The following is a 27,815-nucleotide window of genomic DNA, read 5'->3' as shown; positions in this document are numbered from 1 at the left end:
ATTTGGCGGCTACTGCACATTCAGGACAACATTTAATACACTCTAGCGCAAAACATACTTCACATGCAATTCGTTGTGGTGTGCTTTACTGATTTCACTGACTGCAGGTGAAATCTTCGTGATTGACCGTTGTTTGACGAAAAGCTACGGCGCTTAAATCACTGTACAATGTCGCATCTTTTAAGTAAAGATTCACCGGATATCGAGAGCTTACTAGCCTTAAATCCCAAAGTCCCTCAGAAAGCCACATGGAAACCCAGCATTATAACAAAGGGCGAGAAGAAACGATGGAAGCGCAACGAGGACAAGCAATGTTCTGTAAGTGCCGTGCTTTTCTGACTGTTTGCTTTAATTGATAAGGTTTCTTGTTATTCCGGTGTGCATAACAGACATGCAAACCTTTGAACAACAACTTTGACGACATCAAACATACAACGCTAAGCGAGCGAGGCGCTCTTAGAGAGGCTTCTCGATGTCTGAAATGTGCGGACGCTCCGTGTCAGAAGTCCTGTCCGACGCAGGTACCGTACATAAATCCAGAATCAACTGGTGAACGCTAGCTGATTCTGGATTTGGTAACCAGTGTAGCCGGCTAAATGTTGACGATACAATCATACCATTGTAAATCTTACAGTTGGACGTCAAGGCATTTATCAGCAGCATCGCCACCAAAGTATGTGAACATCGAAATACCCTTTAATGTGCACTTAATTAAAATTGTTATATTGCGATTTTGTTTTATTTGGAACAATATTCAGAGAGTATTGATTTTGTATTTTCGTTTATTACAGAATTACTACGGTGCAGCTAAAGCGATCTTGTCGGATAACCCTGTCGGTGAGCGTGCACTGAATACGTTACGTATGGTTATGTAATGATCAGCCGCTATATGATCGGCAAAATAGATAGAAGTACGTATAGATAGTTCAAATTCTAAAACCGCTTTCCCAAAGCGATCACACTGATCAACCGATCTGTTGATTTTGAGATTTTAAAACGTTAATGTTTGCAGGTTTAACTTGTGGAATGGTGTGTCCTACTAGTGACCTTTGTGTCGGAGGATGCAATTTATTCGCCTCCGAAGAAGGTAATCAATCAAGTAAATTTTTCATCTCGGAAAGCATCTGAAGAATATATTTTTTTGTTAAAAGGTCCAATAAACATTGGAGGTTTACAACAGTTTGCGGTGGAGGTATGCCATGCACAGTTGTCAATACATACTTGTAGGAACAATTCCAAGTTAACGCTATGCTTGACTAACCATAAGTAACTATACACTATACACACTATAGTAAGTACTTGGTACAATACTTTTCACACTATAGTAAGTACTTGGTATCATATATAAATACTCGCCATATGTTGCTGCAGACAGACTGCGCATTGTGTTTTTAAAATTAGGAAAAAAGAATTAAGAAGGCTTACTTTTGAACATCCTTATCGCCACTCGTTTATGAAATTGGATTTAGTTTTATGCCGGTTTTGCAGATGTTTAAGAAAATGCAAATCAAGCAAATCAAACCACCGAATTTGGCTCACGATCTTCCGGCATCTTACCAATCGAAAATAGCACTTCTTGGTTGCGGACCGGCGAGTATAAGTTGTGCTACCTTTTTAGGTAAATTTGGAAAGGAGAACCGAAACTTTATAAACAAACGACTAACAAATCGTTATTTCTGCAGCCCGACTCGGCTACTCCAACATCACCATCTTTGAAAAAGAGAAATTTCCAGCTGGTCTGAGCGCATCCGAAATCCCTCAGTTCCGCCTGCCTTTTGAAGCGGTTTCCTGGGAAGTCAAATTAATGCAGGATTTGGGCGTCAAGGTAATATCACATTAGCTCTGCACCTCTACCATTAATTAGTATATAACATCTACGTACACATATTTTTGATTATTACGATGATTCGACCATTGTAACAATATGCATACCTCCGGAAAGCCTACTCAGTAGAGTAGTACACTTAGGAAAATGACCGGTTTACGTTTAATTAACTTTGTAGATTAAATACGGTGCTGGCATTGGTTTTGACGGTTTATCCATTGCGTCACTACGTAAAGACGGATATGACTCTATTTTTGTGGGCATCGGACTTCCTGAGCCCAAACGCGATCCCATGTTTCACGGTACGTGTTTTCAATCATCTTGCCATGGAATTTCTCGCCCTTAAGCCCACAGCAACCCTGATGTTTAGATCTGGCACCGGAAAATGGATTCTACACATCCAAAGAATTTTTGCCGGCTGTCAGCGCTTCTAGTAAACCAGGTACGCAGCGCATTCATGTGAATAAGACACAACAATGATACAGGATAAACGAGGATAAATGGTTCGAAAATTTGGTACGAAATACTTCTGGTAAAAGAAGTACGCAGCGTTCTTCTTTGCTCCACAAGGTCATGAGTACAAAATAAAAATACTGGTATACCTAACTGTAAAGGTGTTGTGCACGATTACGTACGCGTGCACGTTGCGGTTGCAGACTTTAGCAGAAGAGTGGACGTGCATAATAATATACTTAGAAAAACTACTTACTACTAAATAATATACTTAGAAAAACTACATTACACAATTATGTAAACAGCTGCAACCATATCTGACAATACGTTTCAATTCTACCATTTCGGGATGAGGCGGCTAATGGCTGTTTTACGACTCATAAGCCGCTTTATACGTTTAGGAATGTGTGCATGTAAATCGAAATTACCGGAATTATGGGGCAACGTGATTGTACTGGGGCTTGGAGATACGGCACTGGATTGCGCTTCGTCCGCACTGCGATGCGGCGCTCGTCGCGTTACTATTGTCTTCCGGAAAGGTATGCAAAGTTGCAAAAAGACTGATTAAATTATTATGATATTGTCTTCCAAAAAAAGATGTTTTAATGTGGTTGCGCACTGTTTAGGTTTTACGACTGTTCGTGCCGTTCCGGAAGAAATGGATTTAGCGAAAGACGGTACGGTATAATGAATGACCTTTGAAATAAAAAACGGTTGCTGGTTCCTGAACATTCCTTGAACAGTCACTTGTCTGTCTTCCTGTATACAAATTGTATAAAATAATTAGCGCTTACATAATTTTCTACTATTTTTAAAAAAAATAAAGATGACAATGGCATCCGGCGTTATATCAACCTGCGTTGCACGATTTGTTGTGACCAACCGAAAATACACATATAGCGTTCAATTTAGCTTTGCCAAATTTATGTGACCCTTAACTTTTCTTCCATTAGAAAAATGCGAGTTTATTCCCTTCATGCAACCTCACAAAGTCATTATGAAAGAGAACCGTATTGCTGGAATGGAATTTTATCGCACTGAACAGCTGGAGAATGGAAACTGGATTGAGGACGCCGATCAGAAAGTCCGCCTGAAAGCCGACTTCGTCATTTCGGCTTTTGGCTCGACGTTGAAGAATACTGCTGTAAAGGAAGCCTTAGAACCGCTGAAATTCACTAAACACGGTTATGCAGTGGTGGATAAACTGACCATGACCGCGCAAGATGTCCCTTGGTTATTTGTCGGAGGAGACATTGCCGGTGTGTCGGAAACGACGGTCGAAGCCGTCAACGATGGAAAATCAGCTTCGTGGTCCATGCATAGATATTTGCAGGTATAACTTTAACATAGTAACTTGCGTTCAATTACTTGTGAACACCTGCTAACAGCAAGGTCTCAAACAGTGGATAAAGTTAATTCGTTTCATATAATTGTCTAATTCGGATATTTCACTGCTTGTTGTAATATCAAACCGTGCGGAAGGGCATGCATACCAAACCGTTGTATGTATATAGTATACCACGTTTTCAGAGCGTACATAATCTTGGCGTTCCCGAAAAACCATTCTTGCCGCTATTTTACACTCCGGTTGACCTCGTGGACATTAGCGTCACTGTCTGTGGACTGAAGTTTAAAAATCCTTTTGGTCTGGCATCTGCGCCGCCGACCACTTCCAGCGCTATGATGCGAAGAGGTAAGACACCTTTGCATATGTCATCAACAGTTTTTTGTCATATAGTAAAATCATATCGTTTAATATACGCTTATTTTTTGGCTTGATATACAATCCCAAATTTGCAGGATTTGAAGCTGGATGGGGTTTTGCGCTGACGAAAACGTTCGCTCTTGATAAGGTAACAGTCAAATATGCACGTAAAAACAGAACGAATGAAATACTCGTACTCATTAAACCAATTTTGTTAGGACATTGTGACCAACGTCAGTCCACGTATTGTGCGCGGCACAACTGCCGGTCATCTCTATGGGCCAGGCCAAGGAGCATTCCTGAATATTGAATTGATCAGCGAAAAAACAGCTGCTTACTGGTGTCAAAGTATCACAGAGCTGAAACGAGATTTTCCTGACCATGTAAGTTCGGTAGATGCGTTCCTTGTTTGCAACAATGTTTTAGTTGTTTGATGAATCGGTAGATACTCATTGCCAGCATTATGTGCTCGCACGATGAGGCTGACTGGACAGAATTGGCCAAAATGTCGGAAGCGGCCGGAGCCGATGCACTGGAACTGAATCTGAGCTGCCCGCACGGTATGGGTGAACGCGGAATGGGTTTGGCTTGTGGTCAGAAGCCGGAACTAGTTGAAGATATCTGTCGCTGGGTACGCAAAGCGGTGAAAATTCCCTTCTTTGCCAAACTGACCCCCAACGTTACCGACATTGTCAGCATTGCGCGTGCCGCAAAACTAGGTAAAACACGCTTCGTGCAATGGACAACTTTCAGATTGCTGCAGCGTATCCTTCTGTCGCAGGTGGTGCCGACGGAGTTACAGCCACGAATACCGTTTCCGGCTTAATGGGTCTGCGGGGTGACGGAGCAGCATGGCCGGCAGTGGGCAATAAACAGCTGACCACATACGGGGGTGTTTCCGGTAATGCCATTCGACCGATTGCCCTGCGCGCTGTCAGTGCCATTCGCACCGTGTTTCCGGATTTTCCAATTTTGGCCACGGTAGCCGCGATTTTACGCGCACTGTACCGTTTACTATATTTGTCATTAATTCACTTCAGGGTGGCATCGATAGTGCCGAAAGCGCTCTGCAGTTCTTACAGGCTGGCGCCAATGTTGTGCAAATATGCAGTGCGGTACAGAATCAGGATTTCACCGTTGTGCAGGTAACTAAAATTGTACCATCCTTAAGCTTGTGAACTGCATTGAATAAGTAAGTGTAAGTAAGTAATCGAGTTTTGGTATAACGTGGGTTTTCTCTAGGACTACATTACCGGCCTGAAGGCACTATTATATTTGGAAAGCATGGAGGGCTTTGACGGATGGGATGGTATGAGGATTACATTCATTTACGACACCTTTAATAACGACAATATCTGCTACTTATTACAGGACAAAGTCCACCGACTTTGAAGCATCAAAAGGGCAAACCCGTCGTACGGCCGAGCAAAATGGGAGATAATGTTCGTACACCCTGACAGCCAATTCCATGCTGTCAACGTTAATCTAACTTTTGTGCCGATTTTTGCCTTGTAATACAGACTTTGCCATTCTTTGGTCACCACATGGAAACGCGCGAGGAACTACTGGCTGAGGACAAAACGCACGGAAAAGAAGGTACACCGGAAGAGAAAGCGCATTTGATGGATTCATACAATCTCGAAAAGAGGCCGGCACTGCGTCTGGAAGACGTCATGAACCGGGCTGTTGACCGCATCGGCGCTTATGGTGACCTGGACAACAGTCAACAAGTGGTTGCCATCATTGATGAGGTACTGTACTTGTCAGAATAATCTTGCACAATTATTAGAGGAATCAATGACCAATGAAACTCTCCCCTCTTAGGACATGTGCATCAACTGCGGCAAATGCTACATGGCCTGTAATGATTCCGGTTACCAAGCTATTACGTTTGATCCGGAAACACATTTGCCCCACGTTACGGAAGAATGCACAGGATGCACATTGTGTCTGTCGGTGTGCCCCATTGTAGATTGCATAACAATGACAAAACGGAAAACACCATATATTCCGTACCGTGGTATCCCACTTGGACAGACGAATGAGGCCAGCGGATACTCCAACGGGGAGAACCAGCGAGTGCGTCGACAAAGTGAGCCGCTGCACTGTCAGTAGCTCTGTTACGCGAAAGTGACCTTTGGTTTCCCATGCACGGTTTCGAGGGTCAAGAGCTGTTCACAATATATTCCATTTCTAATGCGAAACTGCACTCTGTGCTGAAATTAAATACTAATCAGCATGTACAGTGTAGCTCTGGCACAACCGTACTGTTAACATTACGTAAAAATTGCTACATATCGTTCTTTAGATGATTGTTTGTGTCGTGTGCAAATGTTCTAAAGATGTGTTTGTTTTGGAGTTTACTTGTTTTGAAGTTTACTATTCTTACTCTTAACGCAAAATAAAATATTATCAATGTTACAATGCTGGCTGCGAGCTCCAAAAATTTCTTCTGCTACGCTACAATATGAATTCGTATGCACGAAATATGATCTCACCCATCGAACTACGTAATCTCATCTCGATTGTAATTAGAGACCCTATATATCCACAGCACAGGACTATGCCATCGTACATTCATTTTTTTCTTCTAATTTATTAATTTTCTTTTGATAATAAACTTGCACAAGTATAAAACATCGACGTGAGCAACATTAAATTTTCACTTTTCGTGTGCCACACGGCCAACAAGTAACAATTATCACAACGCTGCGTCCACTGATTACAAAGTGATAACGTAGCCCATTCCATCCAGAAATCGATCATACTCTTGACGGCTGCGCACTGGAATATACCTGCTTAATAAAAGCGCAATTTTCCTGCGCTTGCTCGAATCTTCTACACGGCGAAGTGCTTCTGTCAAAGAGGCACATCCGTCACACTCGGGTTTCCTTAGTATACTCAGTGCGCGAGAAACCGCCGCATAATCTGCATGGTTTAGTTCCGTCCGCAAGACAGATAAAGTATCCGACACTTGAGTTGTGTTCCTTTCCTTAACTCCTGCTTCTGCTGGATCGTTTGAGGACTTAGCCGAAGCAACCACGGAACTCTCTCGGGGCAAGTCGACAAATCTCTGTGCAGGCCCGGACTGTGAGTTCAACTCCGCGGATTTATTGGGTTTAACGACAATTTTTTTGCGAATTACAGGCATCGACTGAGTGGCCAGGCTAGAGAATGTGGAAGGAATATCAGCTGAAGCAATAGCCGGAACAGCATTTTCCAGCGCTGCTGAATCTTCCGATGCATCCATTGCAGCAAAAACAGATGCATTTCGCTTCGTTTTCGACACTGCCGCACCGGAATACAAAGATAACACATGGGCATCCGACTGTAGTGCAGCGCATCTTTTTTGGACAGCGCAGGCCGCAGCCATGGAAGTTTCCCTTTCTGGCTTCACAGACGCGGTAACGAATTTTTTCTCTGGTCCAAAATTTTCCAACGGTATCACATCTGAGGACCTCAGACGTAGTTCTCCACAATGACCTCGGAAAAAATCTGCTAATGCTCGCTTGCCGACCGGGAAGGCGTAATTCCGCAGAGAATTACGAACCCATCCGCTTAACTGCTTCTTGCTGCTTTCGTTCTCGAATCTCATATCACACAGCAAACAAGCTCCGAAATCTTTAGCATGACGGATTACACGCCCCAAGGCTTGGTTGACCGTCGACCAGGCTTCCCGATTGTACCACTCTTCACCAGTCAGTGTCCGAGTGGTGACATTTCCATAGGTTTGTTGCAAATATTCCATTTTCACGCGAATGCGCGGTTCATATCTATTTGGATACGGTAGACCAGTCAAAATAACTCCGCGAGCGCAAACATCTGGGAAATCAACGCCCTCGCTGATTTTCCCACGGCAGACGCCGAAAAACGCCGCTCCGGGTCCGTTTTCTCGAACTGCTTGAAAATATGCCGACAGCATGGTGGTAAATTCGTTGCGATTAGTCGGCTCAACAAAACATGCCTTCTTTTTTGACATTCCCTCCCACAAATCAAACGATTTCCAGCAGGTAATACAATCATCCATGACACGATACGAAGGAAAAAATATTAATACTCCATCCGGAATCACTTCAAGGAAATTCAGTATACCCCGACCAAGAGATCGTTTGTAGTCTACAGAATCACGGTTTTTGAACTGTGAGTTCCATTGGATTCCATCCGGTCCTGCAAAAATACAATAATAATCTGCTACATTTCGCTAACTTTTGCGTTTAACATGATCACAACATTTCGAAACGAGATCAGAGTCTTAAATCTGCAGTCGGAATCATATGGCTATTATTATCTTTTCAATCGCATTTACCGAGCGACTTATTATTCTTTCAAGCTACCGAATCTAAATAGATATAATATTAAAAACTCACCTTTCGATATCACTCCGACCCAAACTTGGCTTCCACTAATAACATGTGGATTGTACAGCTGGATCGGAAACGGTACGGCTAGTTCCTTTAAAAGTGGCTCCGCTGGAGTTAGCGTGCCAGAAGTGATTATCATGGAATGGATTTCACTTTGCATGATAGTCTGTATCGTACAGCCTGGACTCATACACCAAATGCTGATTACGCGATTCTGTTTGGTCGTAATTCCATCTCCGCTCCAACCGTCTTTTAGTCTCTTTTTTACGTCTTCCTTGCGGACATAGACGCGAAAATACGGATGATGCTTCTGAACGTCTTTCGAGAAAACAACTTCCATCAAATCAACGAATTTCTGCAGAGATCCCGCATTATGACTCGAAAAAGCAGAGAACTGATCTTTGTTTTCATTCTCAGCAAGCAGCTCACTAACGGAAGTGCTTAATTCCGCAAAACGAACTTGGTTTACTTTAGCCGCGGAAAACAATTCTTTCATAAAGGTCATTGGTCGTACCCAACCGTGGCTGGCGTCCTCCGGTAGCGAGAGCTCATCAAGTGCCGCTTCAAAGTCTAGTAATGTTCTTTTTAATGTGGCAACGGCGCGTGTTTTCTCCGACCGTTCCGGATTTTGCAATTCCCTAGTGACATTCGACTGCACAGTGCTGCCTGACGCTGTTTCCATCTCATTCGATTTTACCAAATGATTCAGGATTCGCCCGGTTTCGCGGATCGTTGTGGCAAGATCAGTGGATGAAATCTCATACGAATAACTGTCCTCGCATACTTTGCCAACATTGTGCCCTGCACAAAAATATTTCTCCAATAAATAAACATAAAAAAACGAAATAATAATAAATATAAACGTAATAATAATAAATTTATATACTTATATAACAATAAAAATTAACAAAATTACATCTATGAAAAACTAATAAATCATACTTCGCCGCTTAAACTTTGCCGTACCTTCATCGAGAATTATAACAGCATTCATAAGATCCAGTTTGATAGTGCGCCTGACGGTGGGATCGAAAATGTAATTATACGGCATGAAAATCACTTCGGCTGACTTCTCATAACTTTTGGCCAAATAATACGGACACACTCGGTTTTTCTTGCCGAAACTGAGCAGATCTTCAATATCAGCTGCCGGTTCCACAGCTAATGTACTCTCTTTGGCTTGCTGTTCCAACTGAACATAAAACTTACAACTGCGGGTATTGACTTTATCACGACACACTTTATTCTTGGCGGCAATGTTAGGCAACTGCGAAACCTGAAAAACATATCTGTAATAGAAGTTTACATGATACTAATTAACACGTTATACGTACAACATTACCGTTAGACGACTCACTAGAACTTACGCACTATTTCAATATAAACAACTAAATTTACTTTAAATTTGTAGATACGTTGCACGGTAATTGTAAGTGTCGGATGTACTGCTTACCTGTGGATTGATGCACAGCTGATCTCGCGAGCCCAACGTGGCCACTCGTACATTTCTGTAACGAGTTTTCTTCAGCTCCTGCATGACTTGCGCCAATTGGGAATGAGTTCGGGACGCGTAAATGATTTTCGTTTCCACTAACGCCTTCGTCAGCTCAGCAGCAGAACGCTGCGACGGCCAGGAATCGGGAATCTCCGCTCCAGCAGAATATAATGGAGCGCCAGTCAAACGCTGCAGCTGCTGACGCGCTTTTTCGTGCTCCAGCCATGCTAAAGATGCACACAACAGACACAGGGTTTTGCCAGTACCAGTAGGACTCTCCAATAAGGCATTCGTCCGTGATTTCAAGGATTTTATCACGTGTGTCATATAAGATATCTGGATATCGTATGCCTCATACGGAAACTCGACGTGGATACCTTCGATGTCGAAAGAAGGCATTTTTCTTCCACGCCTGCTGCTTTCACAAACTCACATGCACAGATCTGTCCAATGGATGTACCATACACCATACATCATGTATGGTAAACTTTAACTAACTGTAAGCACTGTAAAAAACCTTGTACACACCACTGTAAACGCACGCCTCACTAAAACTCACGGCAAAAAAGTCGGAATTCTGTTTGTAAAAAAGGTTTTAATATGTTTATCATTTATGTTTTAATAAGGTTTCGAGAATCTTGTGTTTTGACAGAACCAAATACCCGCGCGATATGTTGTCGCTGGCAGAGTGTGTACTAATGCAGAGTCCGTACATATCATTTACACATAGGCTTGTGCCCCTGTTCTATAAAACAGTTAAAACTGTAACTACGAAGGTATTTTACTGCCTTTTAAATTTTGATGAACTGTCGTCGCGTACAGTAATTAAATTTTCTTTTGAATATTATTGGGTAATCAGGCACCTTGCAACATTGTTTGTATAATTGTATTATTTCTGAGCTTTTTTCTTTTGGATGCAGTCATGATTCAAAGTGTTCGCGCTGCTGGCGCTCTCGTCGCCCGATCTCCTGGCATCAGATCGGGAGTGAATGTGGGTGCCCGCGAAGTTGCTCCCGTGTTTTCCCTAAACCGAAGACAAGCTCGTCGTCAAGTACTTTTGCTGTACCGAGCCTGGTATCGTGAAATCCCGTATTTCTGTAAGTTTCCTAATTTGCAGTTTGTGAGTAATTGCTGAACATCAGCCTGCATGTTTGTTGTTTTCGGGGAATCTGATAGCAGCAGCGTTAAATCAACTTTAGTGTCTAGTTATCTGGTAATTATTTTGTTTTCATACTGAAATACTGGCCAGTGCTAGAAAGCAAATTTCAGTGAATGATGAATCTACCATCAAAGCATGGGATAACAAATGGTATTTACAGTGATGGAATACCATGTCCCTGTCAGTGCGGAACAGTGTCGAAAGCGTTTGAAGGAGATATTCATGGCAAATCGAAATGTAACCGATATTCGCGTTATCGACATGCTGGTTGCAAAGGTAAAGAATAATTAAAGATCCTATTAAAGTGTTCGCATTAATAGAGTCATAGGTAGTCACCGTAGTTGTCGTTGGTGTTGTAATGGCTTTTGTTCTCATCTCCTTCGTTTGCTGGCGGTTTTCATTCCTTTTGAAATGCAAGATGGAGTCACTGGAGTGAGAATTAGTGACTGATTATGTACTTTTCCGTGAAAATCGCTTGGCTTTGTGGATGATATACGTACGCATTATTATCGGGAGTATTTTGTGCATTCTTTTTTAAAACTGGCTGCGAATAATCGATGCAAAAGATAATTAGCTATTGAAAAGTTGAGCGAAGTACAGATTTGCAAACAGGAAAAGCATGCGGATTTAGCTGAACGTTACTTACATTGTTAATAACTTAATACGATTAGGGTAGGGTTTATTCCTGATTTCGTATGTATAGTACATATCTATATACAATTTGTGTAGAAATCCACTCACGCAAAGGATGCATCATTAAATTTTGTTTAACAACATAAAAAATAGCTATTTTTGTTTGGCTTGTTTCGTCAGTTTGTGTGTGCAGTATGAGTAACGTTGTTTGTTTGTAAAGGGTCAGATGGAGCTGAGAGAAACTATGGAAGTTTGGAAACAGGCAATCCACCTCATGTCGTTTTTCCGAGATACAGAACCGCCCAAATCGCATAGCTTCCTGTCAAAGTTTCTGCACGGAAAGACATAATTTTGAATTAATTCGGAGCCGCGCATTTAGAGCATTTAAATATAATTATAAAATAGACGTTATTTCCTCGTACGGGATGCTAATGTAATCTTTTGTGTGTTCTGCAGCATTATGATGCGTGCTTCATCAGCCTTGTACAGATAATTATTGCACCTTGCGAAATGGACCGTGCAACAAAAATCAAGTCTCTTTATCGTATTCGTGACCCTAGAAATAGTTAACAATGTTTTTATTTGCAAGTTGCAGTTCGAGAGATCTATTATGAGGCTTTTAAATAAATCCTTGACAAAGGAATGTTCACCTAATTTAGCTATAGACTATGGGCAGGCAGTCTGTTTTAAGGCAGCAACAATGCTTACTGCAAGATCGTCAAATATTTCAAGAACGGAAGACTTTTGCACTTGAGGCCTGTATTATATTTTGACGGAATGAAAACTGTAATTTTAAATACACCCGCACATGCTGTTGCTAGATATGCGCCCGCATAGCGTACGTTTGTAAGATTTATTGTCCAAAGCACCTTCTATGGCATCGACTTTCCGTTCTCCAAAATATATCACAATTTAATGCCAATATTTATAAATCACAAGAGAATGCTAAACTGATGAAAGCCGATCATTTTTCAGCTTCGCCAAAAGGTTGAATAATTAGACAACGATGATATCCTTTTTACGTCTTCCAGAGTTACAGGCTTCCAGTCCCGTCGATTTATATCCAAAGCAGAGAAAGACTGTTTTGGTCCCGAAAAAAGTATTATTTTACTGCTAATAGTATGATCCAACATTTTTTGAACTTGAGAAGCCAGTTCCGCGCACTTCGAATTGGGATCAAAGGATTTCACATCTGCAAAAAATATTTATGGTACATCACCATTGTGCACAAATTTTAACGCGCAACAGCAACAAAATTACAAATTTTTACGCGCATAAAAGAATTACCTGAAAGGTATTGTCTAAGCTGGTCAATGAATCCGAAATCTTTGTTTGCAGACGTAAAATCCAAAGGCACTGCTTGCACACACACAGCAAGACACACCAGAACGGCCTGTTTGACAGCCCTAAATAAAAATTCACTGGGTAAACGGTTCTAAGTGATAGCAGAAATTTGGTTCAACTTCCAAGCATCTTACGGATCATGGTGGTCTTTTAAATCCCACACATACTCAATGACGCGCAAACAAAGACCTGGAGTCTCCGGCAACTTTTCGGCATAGTGCATAAGAAGCGTCAGAGTTTGCACCAGGTGACTTAGCAGCATCGCATCTTCTTGTTGTAGTAAAAACACCGGTGTCCTTGGAGTATAGCCCGTACTTATTAGCGGCATAATATAAAAGCGAGCAAAGTTCACAAAACGGTGTTTCATTCCATGGGATATTTTGGTAGCCTTAAAATAACAAAATCATTTTCGGATAAAGTAAGAGAGAACAGACAGTCTACTACACCGAAATTTCTGAAAAAGGGGAACACACCGATGCAAAACGTCGAGTTTTGCCATCGACAGTACTCTCCAAAGGTGTTCCCGTTTCGATAGCAGTAACGTCACCAACTGAATGGCTAAGCTCATTTGCTGCCGCTCGGATAACCTGCAAATCCAAAAGATGCTGAAAAGAGTCCACAAGCGTTCAAATGAGCTAGAACAGCAATTGCACTTGCACCTGAAGCATTTCCAGCCGAGCGCCCAGGCCGTAGTTATTCATTCTGACTTCCTTTCCATAAAAACATCCACTTATTTTCGGATGATCAAGTGCGATTCTGATTAGCGCAGTACTTCGATCAGCTGAACAGTCAGCCAGAGAACCCTCCAGTTCAATGGAATAAAGCACTTGCAAGAAATTGTCCACCATCTAAATCGAACGGGATGTAGTGAGGGGAAGCATGGGCATGCAAATGCTCTCGAAACTCACAAACTCAGCGGTGTCTTTCTGCTTTTCCAAAAGTCCCGCAAGAGATTCCAAACACACTTTTCGCCTCGCAGGATCCTCTTTATTTATCAGGCCTATATACACAGCAATACTGTAACCGAATATCTTTACGTTACTTTACGTAAGGATGCAATAACATGCCCTTGCTGCTTACCATCATAGCAATCTTGCAGGTACTGTGGTCTACCGAGAGACAACTTTGTTTTGACTGAAGTTCGCGAAACAGTATTGCTGTATGGAACAAGATCGTCATCGCTGTCAACTGCTTCGGAAAGAGGATCCTCGAGTGGCTTGACTGCGCCTTGAGTAACTGGCTCCGCCACTGGAGCGTTTTCTTCATCAATAGTCTTAATCGTCCAAACTGGTTGTTTTGAGCCAGGAAACCCCACCGATTCAACAGCACGACATTCCATCAGGGATTTCAAATATTTTGTATCGTCGGAGTCCACATACTGTACAGAAAAAAAACATCGATCCCGCACACGATTCTTTAAACATGTTCAAACAAAGCGGACAAGATTTCCCAATATCGGCTTTAAAAAGTACATATTAACGATCATCCGCAGTCGGCGCAAGCGATGAGTAATTATTCGGCTCACTCCGATTTATTTGAAGGAAGCCAACATTAGAATAATAACAATAAGTCGCTCGTACCTCAAATTTCAAAGCTGCTTCCGGCGTTATGTCGACCAGTTTGGTCACGATCTCTCCCACAACCATTCCACTTCGTCTTGTCCGGGAATCTGTGGACTTCAAACGCTTTTCAACTCCGGGTAGCACAGCCACAAGCACCTCTGTGCAAAAATTATATTGTCAGAAGGACGACAAAACAGACTTCAAACGGTTAAAAGGAAGACAGAAATATTGCAGTACTCTGTTTGAGTTCCGCATCACAAGGTAAACATTCTCGCAAAACACCAGCAGCCAATATCAATGCCTTTGTCAGTGACATTTCATATTCCACGGCTAAAAAGCGGTGCGCGCAGCTGTTTCCCCATGCGCCAGCCAGGGAAATGAGTACCTACAAAATAAAAACAGTAGTTGTCTGAATTCGCAAACAATCCAAACATATGCCGAACAGCGTTCTCAAAACTATCAATATTTCTGCTGTGGGAAATCAAAAGCTATACAGCAAACATTTCCAGCACATAGCACAATCTTGAGACTCGAGCATGATAGGCATATCATTTGATGATGCTTTGGACCGCACGGTAAATTACTAAGTAACTGAATGCGTTACCTCTTTAAATGCACTGCGATCCTGATTCAAGGCCCAGAAAAGCTGAAGCACTGCCCGAAAAATATGAACCTGTAGCAAACGATAACAGTCGATGACAAAATGATTTCGCGGGATAAAACTTGAAAGACTCTAATGACAATTCGACATACATCTTTCGGCGGAGGAAAGTACTTATTAAAGAATATTGTCTTTGTCAGAAGCCGGCTGAGCTGCGGTTCCGAAATATCGTAGCCAACTACGAAAACCATTTGCCGACCATCTTCCACAGCACTCAACAGCTCAACAATCAAAGGCTCATGCGCTCGATGAGGAATATGTTTAAAAAGGGTCTGTAACAATCTACGCCAGACAAAATTTGCTTCACATTTCTGCAACGCGGGAAGAATAAGCGATCGGACGACTGCCTTTTCTTGCCCAATCAGACAGAATTTTCCCACCAAGCTACCATAGAAATGCAAGGAAACACTGCGGTTTTCGCTGAGCGCCAAATGCTTTCGATGCAATCCGTTTAGCACTGAGCAGCAAACGTGGTCGAAAAATTTCTTCCCGGATAACACTTCCCTAACATACAACAGCCGTCCAAAATGCTTCCGCCAAAAAAAAACAGGAAATTAACGAACGGAAATTACTGCTGAACACCAACCTATAATCTATCAACATATATGGCGTCACGCGGTCCGGAAGCGATCCCAGTAATTTAATAACGTCAGCCCAGTCGTCTGCTTCGTTTGACAGAATTCCGAGGGATATAAATGTCGGCAGAACATGGAGCACGTGATACTCAAGGAGGTTCAAAACGTCAAAAATTACCGTGCTACAAGAATAACGTTTTAGATGTTTGTCTGCTATAAACTGTAATAATAATAAACAGTCGTGAAACATGGCAAAACAACAGAAGGCAGTCTAACCGTGATCCGTTTCTTAGAAGGCTTATTAACAAGCGCAGAGAATCCTGGGTGTCCGCCAGTCGCAGCAAATGCTTCAGATGAGGGATGAAATCGCTGAGACCACAAGCGAAACTCGATAACTTTTCCAGTGCTTCTTGCAGGACTAGAGCATAGTCCCGTTCTCGTACGGACTCCGGTCCTTCGGATAACAGTTTATCGAGAACAGCGTAGAGATCCTTCGCTGAATCGCAAGTGGTGACAGCCGTGATGTAGTCCATTTCATGCCTTTATTACTGTAACGGTATTTCATAACATTAAATCGTATTCGTAATGCTCTTTGCCGACTTTGCGTCAACAAAAACATCGTTCTTATTAACCAAACTTCGCAAAAAAACTACTTCTACTGAGTCTACTCTGTACTACAGAACAGCCGTAAAAAGATGCTTTATTTTTCAGTATGGAAGTAGCTGCAGCAATGGGGGTCTGCCGGCCCGGAACTCTGAAGTCTGCATTATTTTACTTACCGTCCTTACTCCGGTACTTCACTGATTACGCTTGTTTGTTTAGCAGTTTTATTCTTTTATGAATTTATATACGCAATAATACATATTAATTTTGTTAGCTAGATGATATTTTTCAGGGCTGGAATTGTCCGTTTGGAAGTGTATTTTTATTTGCGAAGAGGTATTGCAGAAGAGGTTTAAGCAATGTCTATCGATTGCCTGCAGGTCTACGGAGGCAAACCGTGTGCCTGTCGCGGCGTCCGATGTTGTGTGCGCTGCAAACCCGATCTGTTCGCGGAAAATCTGAGTGTATCGCGCAATATAGCGGACAAGCGTGGACCCGAAGGAGCAGATATTAGTGATATTCTGGATGATGGGAATTGTTCCAGGAACGGAATGAAGTCTTATATAAACTCTCAGTCACTGCCACATTCATACTCGTATTGCTATCAGTGTCACCATGCCTTTCCAGAAGTGATATCCTGTTCGTACAGCAGTTCTGTTCGCGATGCGGAAAAGGAAGCGTCGTCTTGTACAGGAACCAAATGCATTCATGACGATACGCTGTATAGCAGCCATGCTTTCGTTCTTCCCGGTTTGTACATTTGGCTGGACTTCGTTTCCGAAAACGAAGAGGAATTCCTTGTGAACTGCATTGATCAGCGAAGCTGGGTAGAGTCGCAGTCTGGACGACGTAAACAGGTAAAAAATTGAAATCTTCGCGAATTAATGCACAGTAGTAGCGAATTAATGTACAGTTGTGACTCCGACTGTTCCTCCATAAAATTTCGTCGCTACGTTTTCCATTACGACCCTTTCGTTAACAGTTTTTTTTCTTTTTAGGATTACGGACCGAAAGTAAATTTTAAGAAGCAGAAATTGAATCCTGCCTCGTTTACTGGGTTACCAGGTTATTCCCGCTTCTTATTGGAGCGGATGATTAGTCAGGGTGACTGTAAGGATTATTTTTCTGATTTCCGATGCGCGGAATTATGCAACCTAGAATACACCCGCGAGCGCGGCTCTCATATTGAACCACATACTGACGACACGTGGCTGTGGGGCGACCGGCTAGTCAGTGTGAACTTGATATCCGACACATTTCTTTCGCTAATTCCGACAGATAGCTTCGCAGCGCAGTCGGGATTACCACCCGAGATTCGCGTGCATGTCCCTATGCCTCGACGTTCACTGTTTCTTATGATGGGCGAAGCCAGGCATAAATGGAAACATGCTATTATACCGGAAGACATTTGTGATCGACGACTTGTCATGACGTTCCGAGAGCTCACTCCGGAGTTTCTCACAGGCGCCGAAAGTGCCTTGGGAAAAATGGTGTTGGACACTGCATCTTCTTTTCAGGGAGTGTAGCCGTGTTATGTGCGTCCCTTACGGACTAGGATAACGATAATGATTTCAAGCTTTGGTAACACTTTCTGGTAGTCAGTAAAAACGCCTCTGTTGTGCGTGCTCTTGGTAAAGTAACCGACTGTGCTTGGTCACTGTCCACTTTCGATCACAATTTCTTCACACAGATTTATTCTGAATACTGAGGACACTTAAAACAACACCTGTTGATTTATACTTCAAAACAATTTGAAATAAGTGGACACAATTCCCAACATTCAAACGTAAAGTAAAAAACACTATGATAAACTAGCAGTTTATTTATAAATGCGAAAAATGAACACATACTTAACTACTTACTTCACAGTAATAATGAGCAAAAACAAAACTGTCAAGCTGCTTAATTTTTCAACCATGTTATGTTGAATTATCACCTTCAGGTTTAACAAACTGCTGCAGGAATACCAAATATTTCCCATACTCTGGTTGGACGGTGGATAGGAGTTCGGTAACCTGATCTCTTCTCAGATCAAGAGATTTTCCATAATTTTCCATAACATAATACAAAACATCGCGCAATGTAGCAGCATGCTGAAAAACGATATTCTGCCGGCTTCCCACACGCTGTATTAGTATTAAAATTGCCGACAGCCATTTGCCCAACCTGACCGGATCGTTACCGATTTTGGGCAGCAACGGAACAAATAAATTCATAACATAGATTAGCTGACATTCAGCACCCAGAAATGGGACGATAACAGTGTGGAAAAACTCCAAAGATTTCAGCAAATGACCGGAACCGCCGTGAAGAATGGTGGCGTGGAATATTTGTAAAAACAGGCCGTGCATCGGCTTTTTCATGTCGAAATAGCTTTTTTTCAAATCAAACATATCCATTAGCACGTTCCCAGCCGTCACAAGATCCGTATCCTCCAAAAGCGTCCTCAAGAATCCAAGAAGACCAACAAACAATCGTTCTGGCAAGGCGGAGATCATAAGGGCGACGCAGTTCAAACATTGCAGGAACTGGTCGTAGGTCTGCATCGCATATTCTTTGGATCCATTTTCAGCTGCCGGAAAGCGTCGACGCACAACGTTTAGTAAGTTTTCTGTTATCGCTTCCGACGGCCCCGGAATGCACATCAATTCTATGCAACTTGTGTACAGGGCGTGAGCAGCAGGGCTCGGGTGCTCATGGAATCTCCATTCGACACCATGATAAGGAATTTCCAAATTATGGCTATATAAGCATAATGTCAATCTTGTTACAAGAAAATCGTAATATTCGGCGGAAAACACAAATGCATCAGGTTGTGGCGCAGTCAGATAGGCTTCACAATACCGCGTCAGGTAAAAATTCGGCATATGGTACTCTGCCTTAGCTCCCAAAATGGTTCGTATTAATTTTCTTCGAACATTATACACATCCTTTAGATGATGGTCATAAAAATGTAATGTCTGCCAGATAAAATTTACGGGATGGTCGTGGTAGCGGAATATTTTCCCAATATTGTCCAAAAAGGATTCGAAATGCTGTAGTTGCGAAGAATTTTTCGGAAACTCTAGAAATCGGTGAATAACAATGTTAAAAACTGGTACGCATCGCAGGATAACATTGGAAAAATACACCGGCAGAGGTTCATGGTTAATAGCCGGCACTCCTGGCTGTGTGTAGTCGTATGTACCGTTGAAATAGTACACTTCCGGGAACAACTGATGGTAAGCAACAACCTTTTCAAAAAACGTCTGCTCGTGATTCAAATAATCCGGAGGAATCAGATTAACTGTTTCCATCAGGCGGCTCTGAAAATCGGTCGATTTACAGAGCTGCACTACGATTACAAGAGCCATTTGGAGCTCATTTGCCATGTCGAAATGTCGCATGATCAACATGAAGAGGAACCTTTCAAACGGTATGATACCAAGTTTCCAAATCATCAGTCGCAGGCAATCGAGCTGCCGACTGATCCGTTCGGGAGACGGAGGCGGAATGGCTGTGAGCTCCATAATTATATAGTCGATAAAAATCCGTAACATGTGCAGCTGACCTTTGTATCCTGACTTATCAAGGACAGCGGCAATCAGGGCCGGCGAGCGGAACGGCATATTCTGGTCCATGTTTTCCATCAGTTGCTTCCAAATTATGCAGTACATATGCAACACGTAACTCCCATGAGTTCCCATAAGAATCGTGCGTACATCGTTGTCATTCGCAGCGGCACGCAGGCGAATGATCATCTCATCCACCATACGCCGTGACTGCGGTTTCTCCCGGGTAATTTTTACATCTTTGTACAAGTTTTGCACTGGTTCCGGTAAAACGTTCCACAGAAAAGTATTTCCATTGGTCGTACCTGGATTTCCCCATAAGTGAGCGACAACTTGTTGAGATTCTGCAACGTATTTCGTAAGAAACTGCATGGTTGTCGCATCCAGTCCCGATATTTGCGCCAAACGGAACGATGTCAGGAGTGAGAGGCGGAGAAGTTCTTCTACTTCTTGCTGAGCAGTTATCACGTTAGCGCTCCCCAAATAGTTACGGATGTAGTGCATATCATATATGTTCAAACTCTGAATGATCCTAATTGCCAACTGCTCCACATACAGTACTGCGTGGGGATGACTGTGTGTGTTTGTCATTGTCACAAACCTCTGCAACACATCCACCGTCAACAAGATTACTCGGAATATTAGAAAAATTTACTATATTACCTGCACAATGTTCATAACCATCACCACCAGGATCGGCCTAGAAACAACAAATGCAATATTACCATGGGCTGCATTACCATGGGCTGCATCATGCTCAACATGCTTTAAAGTACAATTTTTGAAGCTCAAAACGCTTACTTCCAGTTGAATGGAATATATGGAGCACGAAAACTTAGTAATTCGAGTTGACCAACAAGCACAAACCAAGCGCGATTTGAGATTGCTATTTCTGGCAGTTTTCGTATCATCCACCCCAAAACGGACTGTTCATTTTCTTCGTAAACACATAACCGTGCATTTGTCTCCAAAAACCCGGATGAAAGAAAAACCTTTTCCGGCTTGCTGGCGTAATCCGAAATAATGCGGGTAAAACTGGGTGCCAGACTGTTGGCCAATAACAGCCTGGCATGACCCGAAAGTCCATCCAACAGCTCCAACGAAAGCGGCTTTGTAGCGCGAAGCACCACAGAACCGCCAGGGGCAGCCATGGTCTCGGGTCTTTCGACAAAGGAGGACGAAGTCGAGTTATCTACCAAATTTTCTGTCAGCGAGGCAATCATTCTGTCACAGTGCTACAGAAGAATAAAATTCATTAGGACAGCGGTACGCATAGCGAGGACTAAGGAGCACTTATATGGGAGGATCAACGACCTACATCCATTCTGTTGGCTTCCGGTATTTTTGTGGGTGACATGGGTACGAAACAGTTGACTACGGCAATATGTTCCAGAGTAATATCCAGAAATCCCAAACCACTAGGTAAGACTGCTCGGTCAATGCAGGTGCGAATAAATTCCAGCTGCCCCAGCAAACATCGTGGTGTTCCGCATGGTAAGGGAAATTTTTCGTAACTTGCCCGACGAGAAACATACGCCCACAGATATCCCGGTGACAAATGGATGATAGCATATTTCGAAGACAGCTCAGGAACATGAAGATATTCTTCTTCCGGAAACATTTTCAAAATAAGACGCAGGCTCCCTGGAGTGCATGCAAAATTGTTGCAATTTATGTCACATCAACTGCACAAAAACCGGGTTCATTCAAAAATCTCGAGGTATCATACCTGCAACATCTTTTACGGAGACTGGCAGGTTATGCTGCGCAGCTACCCATTGATAAAACAGCCAGATGCAGTAAAATCTGCCAGTACTGAGGTCGTCCAGTTTAATGCTGTCCAGAGCCACTTCCAGATTGTGCATAACCGAGCTGAACCGTATGTAATTACACGAGACGGCGCTTAAAACGTGGTTTAAGATGTGCATCCAGTTTGTGTATAACAGCTGCTCATCAAAGCATTGTAAATGCCGCACCATAACGGCAACGATCTGGCCTTCAAGTCCCAAAGACAACATGGTATTCTGCTTCGATATGCCCAGGATACTCTGGCACATTGGTCGACTATTGGCTTGTTCCAGCAAATATTGAACCAATTCCGTCTGTGGTGGGTTAAATTTGTCCTACGAAATTTCCAGCAGTCATTTTCAAGTTTATGCAATCCGCCTTAGTTTTAAGGTCCTCTGCAGTTAGAATACATTGTGTTAAATCTGCAATTAAGCACAATTCTACAGCTATTCTTACACGCTACTCCAAGCTATAGCTAACAATCATAACCAAAGTATCGCACAAATGATACAGTACGTACGCTGACAAATTCTTGAATAGCAGGCATGGTAAACTGCAGCGTTGTGCGATCCATTCCCCATAACGGACTGTGATACAATGAATATCCAACAACAGGAAAAGAGAACTGACGCTCGCGAATTTTAACCAACTCCACCGTTTTCTCGAAATTCTCAAAAAATGACGCAGAAGGCATTATTAAACCAGAAGAACGCCAATTTTTCGTGGACAAGGTATTTACGATTTCCGGTAACAAAATAACCGACGGACAAGTGCTGGAGCAAAGAATAATCTGCAAAAAACCTCCGAGATAACCATAAGCATCGGTCTCAGCCCCAAGTTTCCGTTTGGCGCGGAGCCGCTGGGATTTTTCGACCGCAGCCTAAAATACCAGACATTATCCAACAACTTTGTTAAGGACAATTTGACATTCAAATGCTTCAAGCGTCACCGCTTTCATGCAGCTTGCAACAATGCATTTCGTATTTCGCCTACACGAAGAATTTCCCCGACTGCTTTCATGTCCAACGATTTTAAAACAGGCACAACCAGTCTGCACAGTTCAGGTTGCTTCAGCTCGAACTGAGAGTTCAGCACAGCCAGGAGAAACAGCTTTCCCGCAGTGTTCTGGTGACTGACACTGGCGCTCTGGAGTGTATGAAGGATGCCATTGTACAATGCGTCGCAGATTTTTTTGTTGTTCAGTGGGTTCAGAATATACTGCACCAGCAGATCCAATATCGTCTTTTGCGTTTCCAGAGACTAAAACATTCATTGCTGACAGTATGCAGACTTTGTGTGTATTCAAAATAACTGCATCCTCCATACGAGTAAGCAAAAAGAAATCTTTTCCAGTTTACATGCGATCAAGGTATACAGGAGAAAACTCCTATACACCTTGGTGTTACCACGCATGATATCTACCGGGTACTCGTAGATTAGGTATATTAGTTAAGTAATACTGTAGATTAATGACTTTATAGTTATTAGTTAATTACTATAATCTATATACACTTATTAATATACAATACACATGTACCATATTGTGCGAAGACTGAGCAGGCATACAAAATCACAAATAGTCCGACTCACCACGGTTGGTAAAAACAGTCCTGGAAGTCGATCAATCAATTCATTTAAAGGATCATTTACTGGATTCTTCACCGTGTGAGAGAACAGAGTGACGAAGGATTCGTATCGCTAAAGGAAAAACAAGAGTGATATTGTAAACTTCCGCTCGTTAACTTACGGCTTCCACTTAACTGAAAAAATAACGCCAAACAATAACTACAGTAGTTATTAGTTCGATAAGTTTTTCTTCTAACTTTTCGTAATTTTATAAATTATCATATACATCTGCAACCCACTGCAATGTTTTGACTTACATCCAGGATCTTAATCATGGATGCAACGGCTTGCTCCGTCAATGGGTCCGACGCAGCCATCTCTCAGCTCATTAAACGATGCTCTCGCCGTAAACAAAAGATACAGACAAAAGAATTTTGTTAAAAGCAAAAGAATCACTGGTGAATCAAAACTTAAACTGTAAACAGGCTGTCAGACTACAAACACCACGAAATTCCCTCCTTCCATCATCCACGGTACAACGGCAACGCGTCAATATGAAAAAGCCAAATAGATTTTAATTTAGATGGTGACTCCAAGCTATAAGCAGCGCATCCGTTTTAGATGATGGAACAATATTCATATGATGTGCTGCTAAAAATAATTAATAAGAAACTCCATCATTGGAATAAGAAACTCCATCGAAGTTTTTAACTTTTGCTCCTTACAGTCTTACTGCTTACAAAACCAAAAGCATGGTCTGTGTATATATATACATACACAGACCATGCCATTATATACACAGACCATGCCAAAAGCTTTCAAAAGCTTGCAAAAACTGTATCGGAAAATACTTTTGAAGTGATGTGCATAATTAATCGCTCCAAAGCAGGTACGACCACCGCCCCATGGAGGCTTCCCTAGACGTAGAAAATAAGAACAAAGCCTGACGCAGTCCAGTTCCTGAGAGAGACAGCGAACCCTTCTCTCTGGCAGATTGAGATTTGCCCATAATGCCCCATATGTTTGAGGTTTGAGCTAAGTCTACGCTGATTTTGCTTTTTTGTGGTTCTCCACCTCTAGGAAGAAGTTCTAAGTTTGCAAAAACAAATTTCCTTGAAGATCCGCCCACTTTTTGAATATTTTCTATAAGTACGCTGTGCTGTGTATGACTGTATGTAAGGTATGTGATCTTGCTTGTTATCCTCATGGAAAACAGTGATGGTTCGATTACGGGTCAGGCGAAGAATGCGCTCCACAATCATTTGAAATTTCGATATGATGGACAACAAAACAGTGAATCCAGCAGGCACGAAGAAATGCAGTATCTAGACCAACTTCGCTACATTCTGGATAACGGATCCTTCAAAGCTGATCGCACCGGAGTGGGGACCTTATCAGTCTTTGGGTTGCATTCCCGTTACTCTTTGCGGGAAGGTATTGTAGGCTCCAAAACAAGCTGCAGCTCTCATCTGCAGTTTTTAACAACCGTGACGAATTTCGGGAGATATGCAATAAGAAAACTTTTACTATAGGTTCGTTTCCTCTTTTGACCACGAAGCGGGTGTATTGGAAAGGTGTTGTGGAAGAGTTATTATGGTTTATTCGCGGTGGAACGAACGCTAAAGACTTGGCCGAAAAGAACGTTCACATTTGGGACGCCAATGGATCGCGTAATTACTTGGATAGTATCGGGTTGAAACATTACGAAGAAGGTTGGAACTTGCGAAGCACTACATTCTCTTGATAATGCAGTTTGCACCCACTGTCGCTGATGCCTGATTCTAGGGGAGCTCGGTCCGGTTTACGGATTTCAGTGGAGACACTTCGGGGCTGAATACGTCGACTGCCATGCGGATTACAGTGGGAAGGGCATTGATCAGCTGAACGATATTGTTCACAAAATAAAATCCAACCCGAATGATCGAAGGCTGATTCTTTCTGCATGGAATCCAGCCGGTAAGTTAAGTTTAGCGTTCAAGATTCTCTGTACAACCGCAATAAATGCTTCACTGTATTATACAGTCATTGCTACAATTTATTTCGATTATTACAGTCTGTCTAATCGAAATAAATTGTAGCAGTGACTGTGCTACTGTAACTTTTATTGTCACAGCCATTGTTGCTGCTCCGGTCGAAGTTTACCAAAATTCATGGAAAATTTTCTTGTGTGTTCCTACTAATAACGGTTGTCACAAGTTGATTTTCGCAGATTTGCTGAAGATGGCTCTTCCGCCATGCCACGCTCTGGTGCAGTTTTACGTGTCAAATGGTGAATTATCCTGCCAGATGTACCAACGATCAGCTGACATGGTACAGTAAACTGTGCAAATGTGACCGTATAATTAGGCAGTTGTGCTTCGGGATAATCCGGTAGCGGCAGAATACACAATTATTTGCTGTTTATTTACCTTGGAATATCAGTTTAATAGGTTGTTTACTTGATTTAGTCCGGTGGTTTTTGAATAGTTCTAGTGCAGCACTGCTAACCGGTGGTCGATAACTGCCTGCTGTATCTCTCGGAAACGTTTTGCAGGGTTTGGGTGTGCCCTTCAACATCGCGAGCTACTCCCTTCTAACGTGCATGATAGCTCATGTTACGGGCCTTTCACCTGGCGATTTTGTCCACACAATTGGTGATGCTCATATTTACGTGAATCACGTGGACGCTTTGAAGGAACAGGTGCGTACTTTTCTGTACATATATAAATGTAGATCACAGAATCAGTCACTGTGTCCACATATCAAATTTTTCGTGACGCGGCCACGTACTGTAACTCTGTAGTCTGTAGCCTTTATTCACCGGCGATTTCTTTTTGAACGTTGATTTTGCTAGTTGACTTGTTTTTTATTAAGTTGACTGAATAATCTGACCGTGGGGTACAAAGATATAATTTTCTGATTTATTTATTTCAGTTGCTGCGAACCCCACTGCGCTTCCCTCAGTTAACTATCCAACGAAAAATCAAAAACATTGATGATTTTCAAGCCGAGGATTTTGTTCTAACCGGATACAGCCCACACCCTCCCGTGAAAATGTCGATGGCTGTTTGAGAACGATTTAATCCAAGATTACGTAAAAGTTTACCAAGCACGGTTTAATGTATTGGGTTTCATACCTCACTAATTGTGAAAGAACTTTGTGGAAAACTGACCATGAATGGGTTCATCGGAGTACACTGTTGAGATCGTCATTTTCGAAGTTCGTTTCTGCTCTATCAACTGCTGAGCGTTGTTCGTTTTCACTAACTGAGTACGACCTGAAATATATTGAAGTGTAAACTAAAATCGGTATTCATAATTTTCTAAATCCTGTCAATTAAATCACTACACAACTGCTGCTCATGAGCGTTTTCGCTGTTTGTATTACGTGAGTCACTGAGTACTTGAACTTCTGCGTCCGTTTACTGTGAGTTATCATCTCGGTTATGGTATGTGACTTAGCAAGTCTCATGACCTTTTACACCATACTGATTTTGGATTGGAATTTTGTATACACTGACGAACTATTTCGACTTAATAATTAATTTACGTATTATCCAAGGGAACGTGTCCTCCATAATTAAACAGTAGCAGTGTAAGAAATAGATGCTGTGAAAGCGCAGACTTCCCATGCCAACTGGAACCGACGGGCCTATCCGGAAAAGACGGGATGAAACCGGATTTGCTGATACCTGTCCGGCAAGGAACGTTAGTATGAGATGCAAGGAATTAGTGCACGACGCAAGCTAGCTCGAAGAAGGCAGGGAGTATGTATTGCACACCTGGCAGAAGATGCGAAGCGGCGACCATGCTCTTCATTCAGAAAAGCGATACCGGCCTTTATCCTTTATTCTATCCTTTAGTCAAGGTATATGAGAGATAATTCCTGCTACTGTTTAATTATATACCTATATACCTTGCTTTAGTGGTTGAAACGCTGTGTGTTTTTGATCCGGCTTTAGCTGAGCGAGTTATTACATTTATGGGTCGAAAAATTCGTGAATTAACTGGAGAAGCGTGTTCTGCTGCCTTTTTCTTAGGCAACGTTTTAGTTGGGCGGTAATTAATTAAGGGAAACGTTTATGTCTGCGCTAAGTACATTACCTTTCGACCCACTGGAGGATATTGATTTTTGGTTGTTGGTTTGATGTTTAAATTTTTAGCTACTCGTATTTGAAGTAGTGTGTCCGCGCTTGCACTTTTGTCATTTTGATCGCTATTGCCTTTTAAAGTTATTACTGCAGGTTATTTTCATAATTTTATATTCTGGAGGACGAAATGCGTAAATACTAAATTGGCAAAACACTCCGAACAAAGATTCCTTTCGAGCTGGCCTTATTAAAATTTTAAGTCGTGGTAAGCCTACTCGTAGTAAGTACTTACAGTACTGTACCATGGCAAATCATACAGTGTAGTGTAGTGTAATGCCTTGACTGTACTGTAATCCTCCCTGACCGCCTGCCGCAGAAGTCAGCCCAGGCGAGCGCTCATTGAATTGTTCTCAGTGCTCACGTTGTTTTGAACATTTCTGATTTCTCAGTTTGCAAACGTGCTT

General features: G+C 42.3%; 7 protein-coding genes across 10 annotated transcripts; 4 read left to right on the top strand and 3 right to left on the bottom strand.

The window, feature by feature from the left end:
* Nucleotides 1-9: 9 nt before the first annotated feature.
* LOC129590432 (dihydropyrimidine dehydrogenase [NADP(+)]-like) lies at nt 10-6,403 on the top strand. The gene is made up of 23 exons (XM_055485656.1): nt 10-318; nt 390-521; nt 635-673; nt 792-837; nt 1,013-1,087; nt 1,152-1,192; nt 1,489-1,618; nt 1,683-1,825; nt 2,004-2,127; nt 2,196-2,267; nt 2,680-2,817; nt 2,905-2,955; nt 3,232-3,611; nt 3,809-3,971; nt 4,079-4,131; nt 4,202-4,366; nt 4,429-4,702; nt 4,765-4,964; nt 5,024-5,128; nt 5,226-5,292; nt 5,355-5,425; nt 5,504-5,734; nt 5,808-6,403. Exons 1-23 carry the CDS (start codon nt 169-171, stop codon nt 6,096-6,098), a joined length of 3,141 nt encoding a protein of 1,046 aa, XP_055341631.1. The 5' UTR covers nt 10-168; the 3' UTR covers nt 6,099-6,403.
* A 173-nt stretch (nt 6,404-6,576) lies between these two features.
* Nucleotides 6,577-10,468, bottom strand: LOC129584396 (regulator of telomere elongation helicase 1 homolog). The gene is made up of 4 exons (XM_055476558.1): nt 9,798-10,468; nt 9,311-9,620; nt 8,351-9,145; nt 6,577-8,150 (listed from the first exon to the last, which is right to left on the bottom strand). Exons 1-4 carry the CDS (start codon nt 10,236-10,238, stop codon nt 6,706-6,708), a joined length of 2,991 nt encoding a protein of 996 aa, XP_055332533.1. The 5' UTR covers nt 10,239-10,468; the 3' UTR covers nt 6,577-6,705.
* A 113-nt stretch (nt 10,469-10,581) lies between these two features.
* LOC129587620 (NADH dehydrogenase [ubiquinone] 1 alpha subcomplex subunit 6-like) lies at nt 10,582-12,173 on the top strand. The gene is made up of 4 exons (XM_055481446.1): nt 10,582-10,690; nt 10,760-10,936; nt 11,159-11,274; nt 11,852-12,173. The coding sequence occupies exons 2-4, from the start codon at nt 10,762-10,764 to the stop codon at nt 11,978-11,980; spliced, it is 420 nt and encodes a 139-aa protein (XP_055337421.1). The 5' UTR covers nt 10,582-10,690; nt 10,760-10,761; the 3' UTR covers nt 11,981-12,173.
* Nucleotides 12,174-12,480: 307 nt separating this feature from the next.
* LOC129585915 (telomere length regulation protein TEL2 homolog) lies at nt 12,481-16,431 on the bottom strand. Its single transcript, XM_055478832.1, has 13 exons — nt 16,050-16,431; nt 15,785-15,955; nt 15,291-15,702; nt 15,142-15,210; nt 14,775-14,922; nt 14,556-14,695; nt 14,056-14,353; nt 13,884-13,975; nt 13,635-13,823; nt 13,449-13,562; nt 13,110-13,363; nt 12,919-13,037; nt 12,481-12,823 (listed from the first exon to the last, which is right to left on the bottom strand). Exons 1-13 carry the CDS (start codon nt 16,304-16,306, stop codon nt 12,603-12,605), a joined length of 2,484 nt encoding a protein of 827 aa, XP_055334807.1. The 5' UTR covers nt 16,307-16,431; the 3' UTR covers nt 12,481-12,602.
* Nucleotides 16,432-16,586: 155 nt separating this feature from the next.
* LOC129582264 (alpha-ketoglutarate-dependent dioxygenase alkB homolog 4-like) lies at nt 16,587-18,138 on the top strand. The gene is made up of 2 exons (XM_055473755.1): nt 16,587-17,233; nt 17,375-18,138. The coding sequence occupies exons 1-2, from the start codon at nt 16,736-16,738 to the stop codon at nt 17,900-17,902; spliced, it is 1,026 nt and encodes a 341-aa protein (XP_055329730.1). The 5' UTR covers nt 16,587-16,735; the 3' UTR covers nt 17,903-18,138.
* Nucleotides 18,060-24,112, bottom strand: LOC129582248 (mediator of RNA polymerase II transcription subunit 23-like). Of its 3 annotated transcripts, none has more exons than XM_055473742.1 (9): nt 23,599-24,112; nt 23,306-23,413; nt 22,709-22,975; nt 22,236-22,595; nt 21,657-22,029; nt 21,246-21,571; nt 20,729-21,162; nt 20,591-20,627; nt 18,060-20,530 (listed from the first exon to the last, which is right to left on the bottom strand). In XM_055473742.1, the coding sequence occupies exons 1-9, from the start codon at nt 23,656-23,658 to the stop codon at nt 18,296-18,298; spliced, it is 4,200 nt and encodes a 1,399-aa protein (XP_055329717.1). In that variant the 5' UTR covers nt 23,659-24,112; the 3' UTR covers nt 18,060-18,295. The 3 variants fall into 3 exon arrangements, with proteins under 3 accessions (XP_055329717.1, XP_055329699.1, XP_055329709.1); XM_055473724.1 differs by having other exon boundaries at nt 21,657-22,050; nt 23,599-24,111; XM_055473734.1 differs by having other exon boundaries at nt 21,657-22,050; nt 23,309-23,413; nt 23,599-24,111.
* Nucleotides 24,113-24,225: 113 nt separating this feature from the next.
* Nucleotides 24,226-26,616, top strand: LOC129582272 (thymidylate synthase-like). Of its 2 annotated transcripts, none has more exons than XM_055473765.1 (6): nt 24,226-24,724; nt 24,814-24,993; nt 25,067-25,237; nt 25,491-25,591; nt 25,815-25,961; nt 26,195-26,616. In XM_055473765.1, the coding sequence occupies exons 1-6, from the start codon at nt 24,487-24,489 to the stop codon at nt 26,330-26,332; spliced, it is 975 nt and encodes a 324-aa protein (XP_055329740.1). In that variant the 5' UTR covers nt 24,226-24,486; the 3' UTR covers nt 26,333-26,616. The 2 variants fall into 2 exon arrangements, with proteins under 2 accessions (XP_055329740.1, XP_055329747.1); XM_055473772.1 differs by having other exon boundaries at nt 24,230-24,715.
* Nucleotides 26,617-27,815: the final 1,199 nt, after the last annotated feature.

This window comes from Paramacrobiotus metropolitanus, unplaced genomic scaffold, assembly GCF_019649055.1.
Source record: "Paramacrobiotus metropolitanus isolate TYO unplaced genomic scaffold, Prichtersi_v1.0 Parri_scaffold0000002, whole genome shotgun sequence".
In the NCBI taxonomy this organism is placed as follows: Eukaryota; Metazoa; Tardigrada; class Eutardigrada; order Parachela; family Macrobiotidae; genus Paramacrobiotus; species Paramacrobiotus metropolitanus.
Note: the sequence above shows the minus strand (reverse complement) of the source record. Positions and strands in the feature narration are given on the sequence as shown.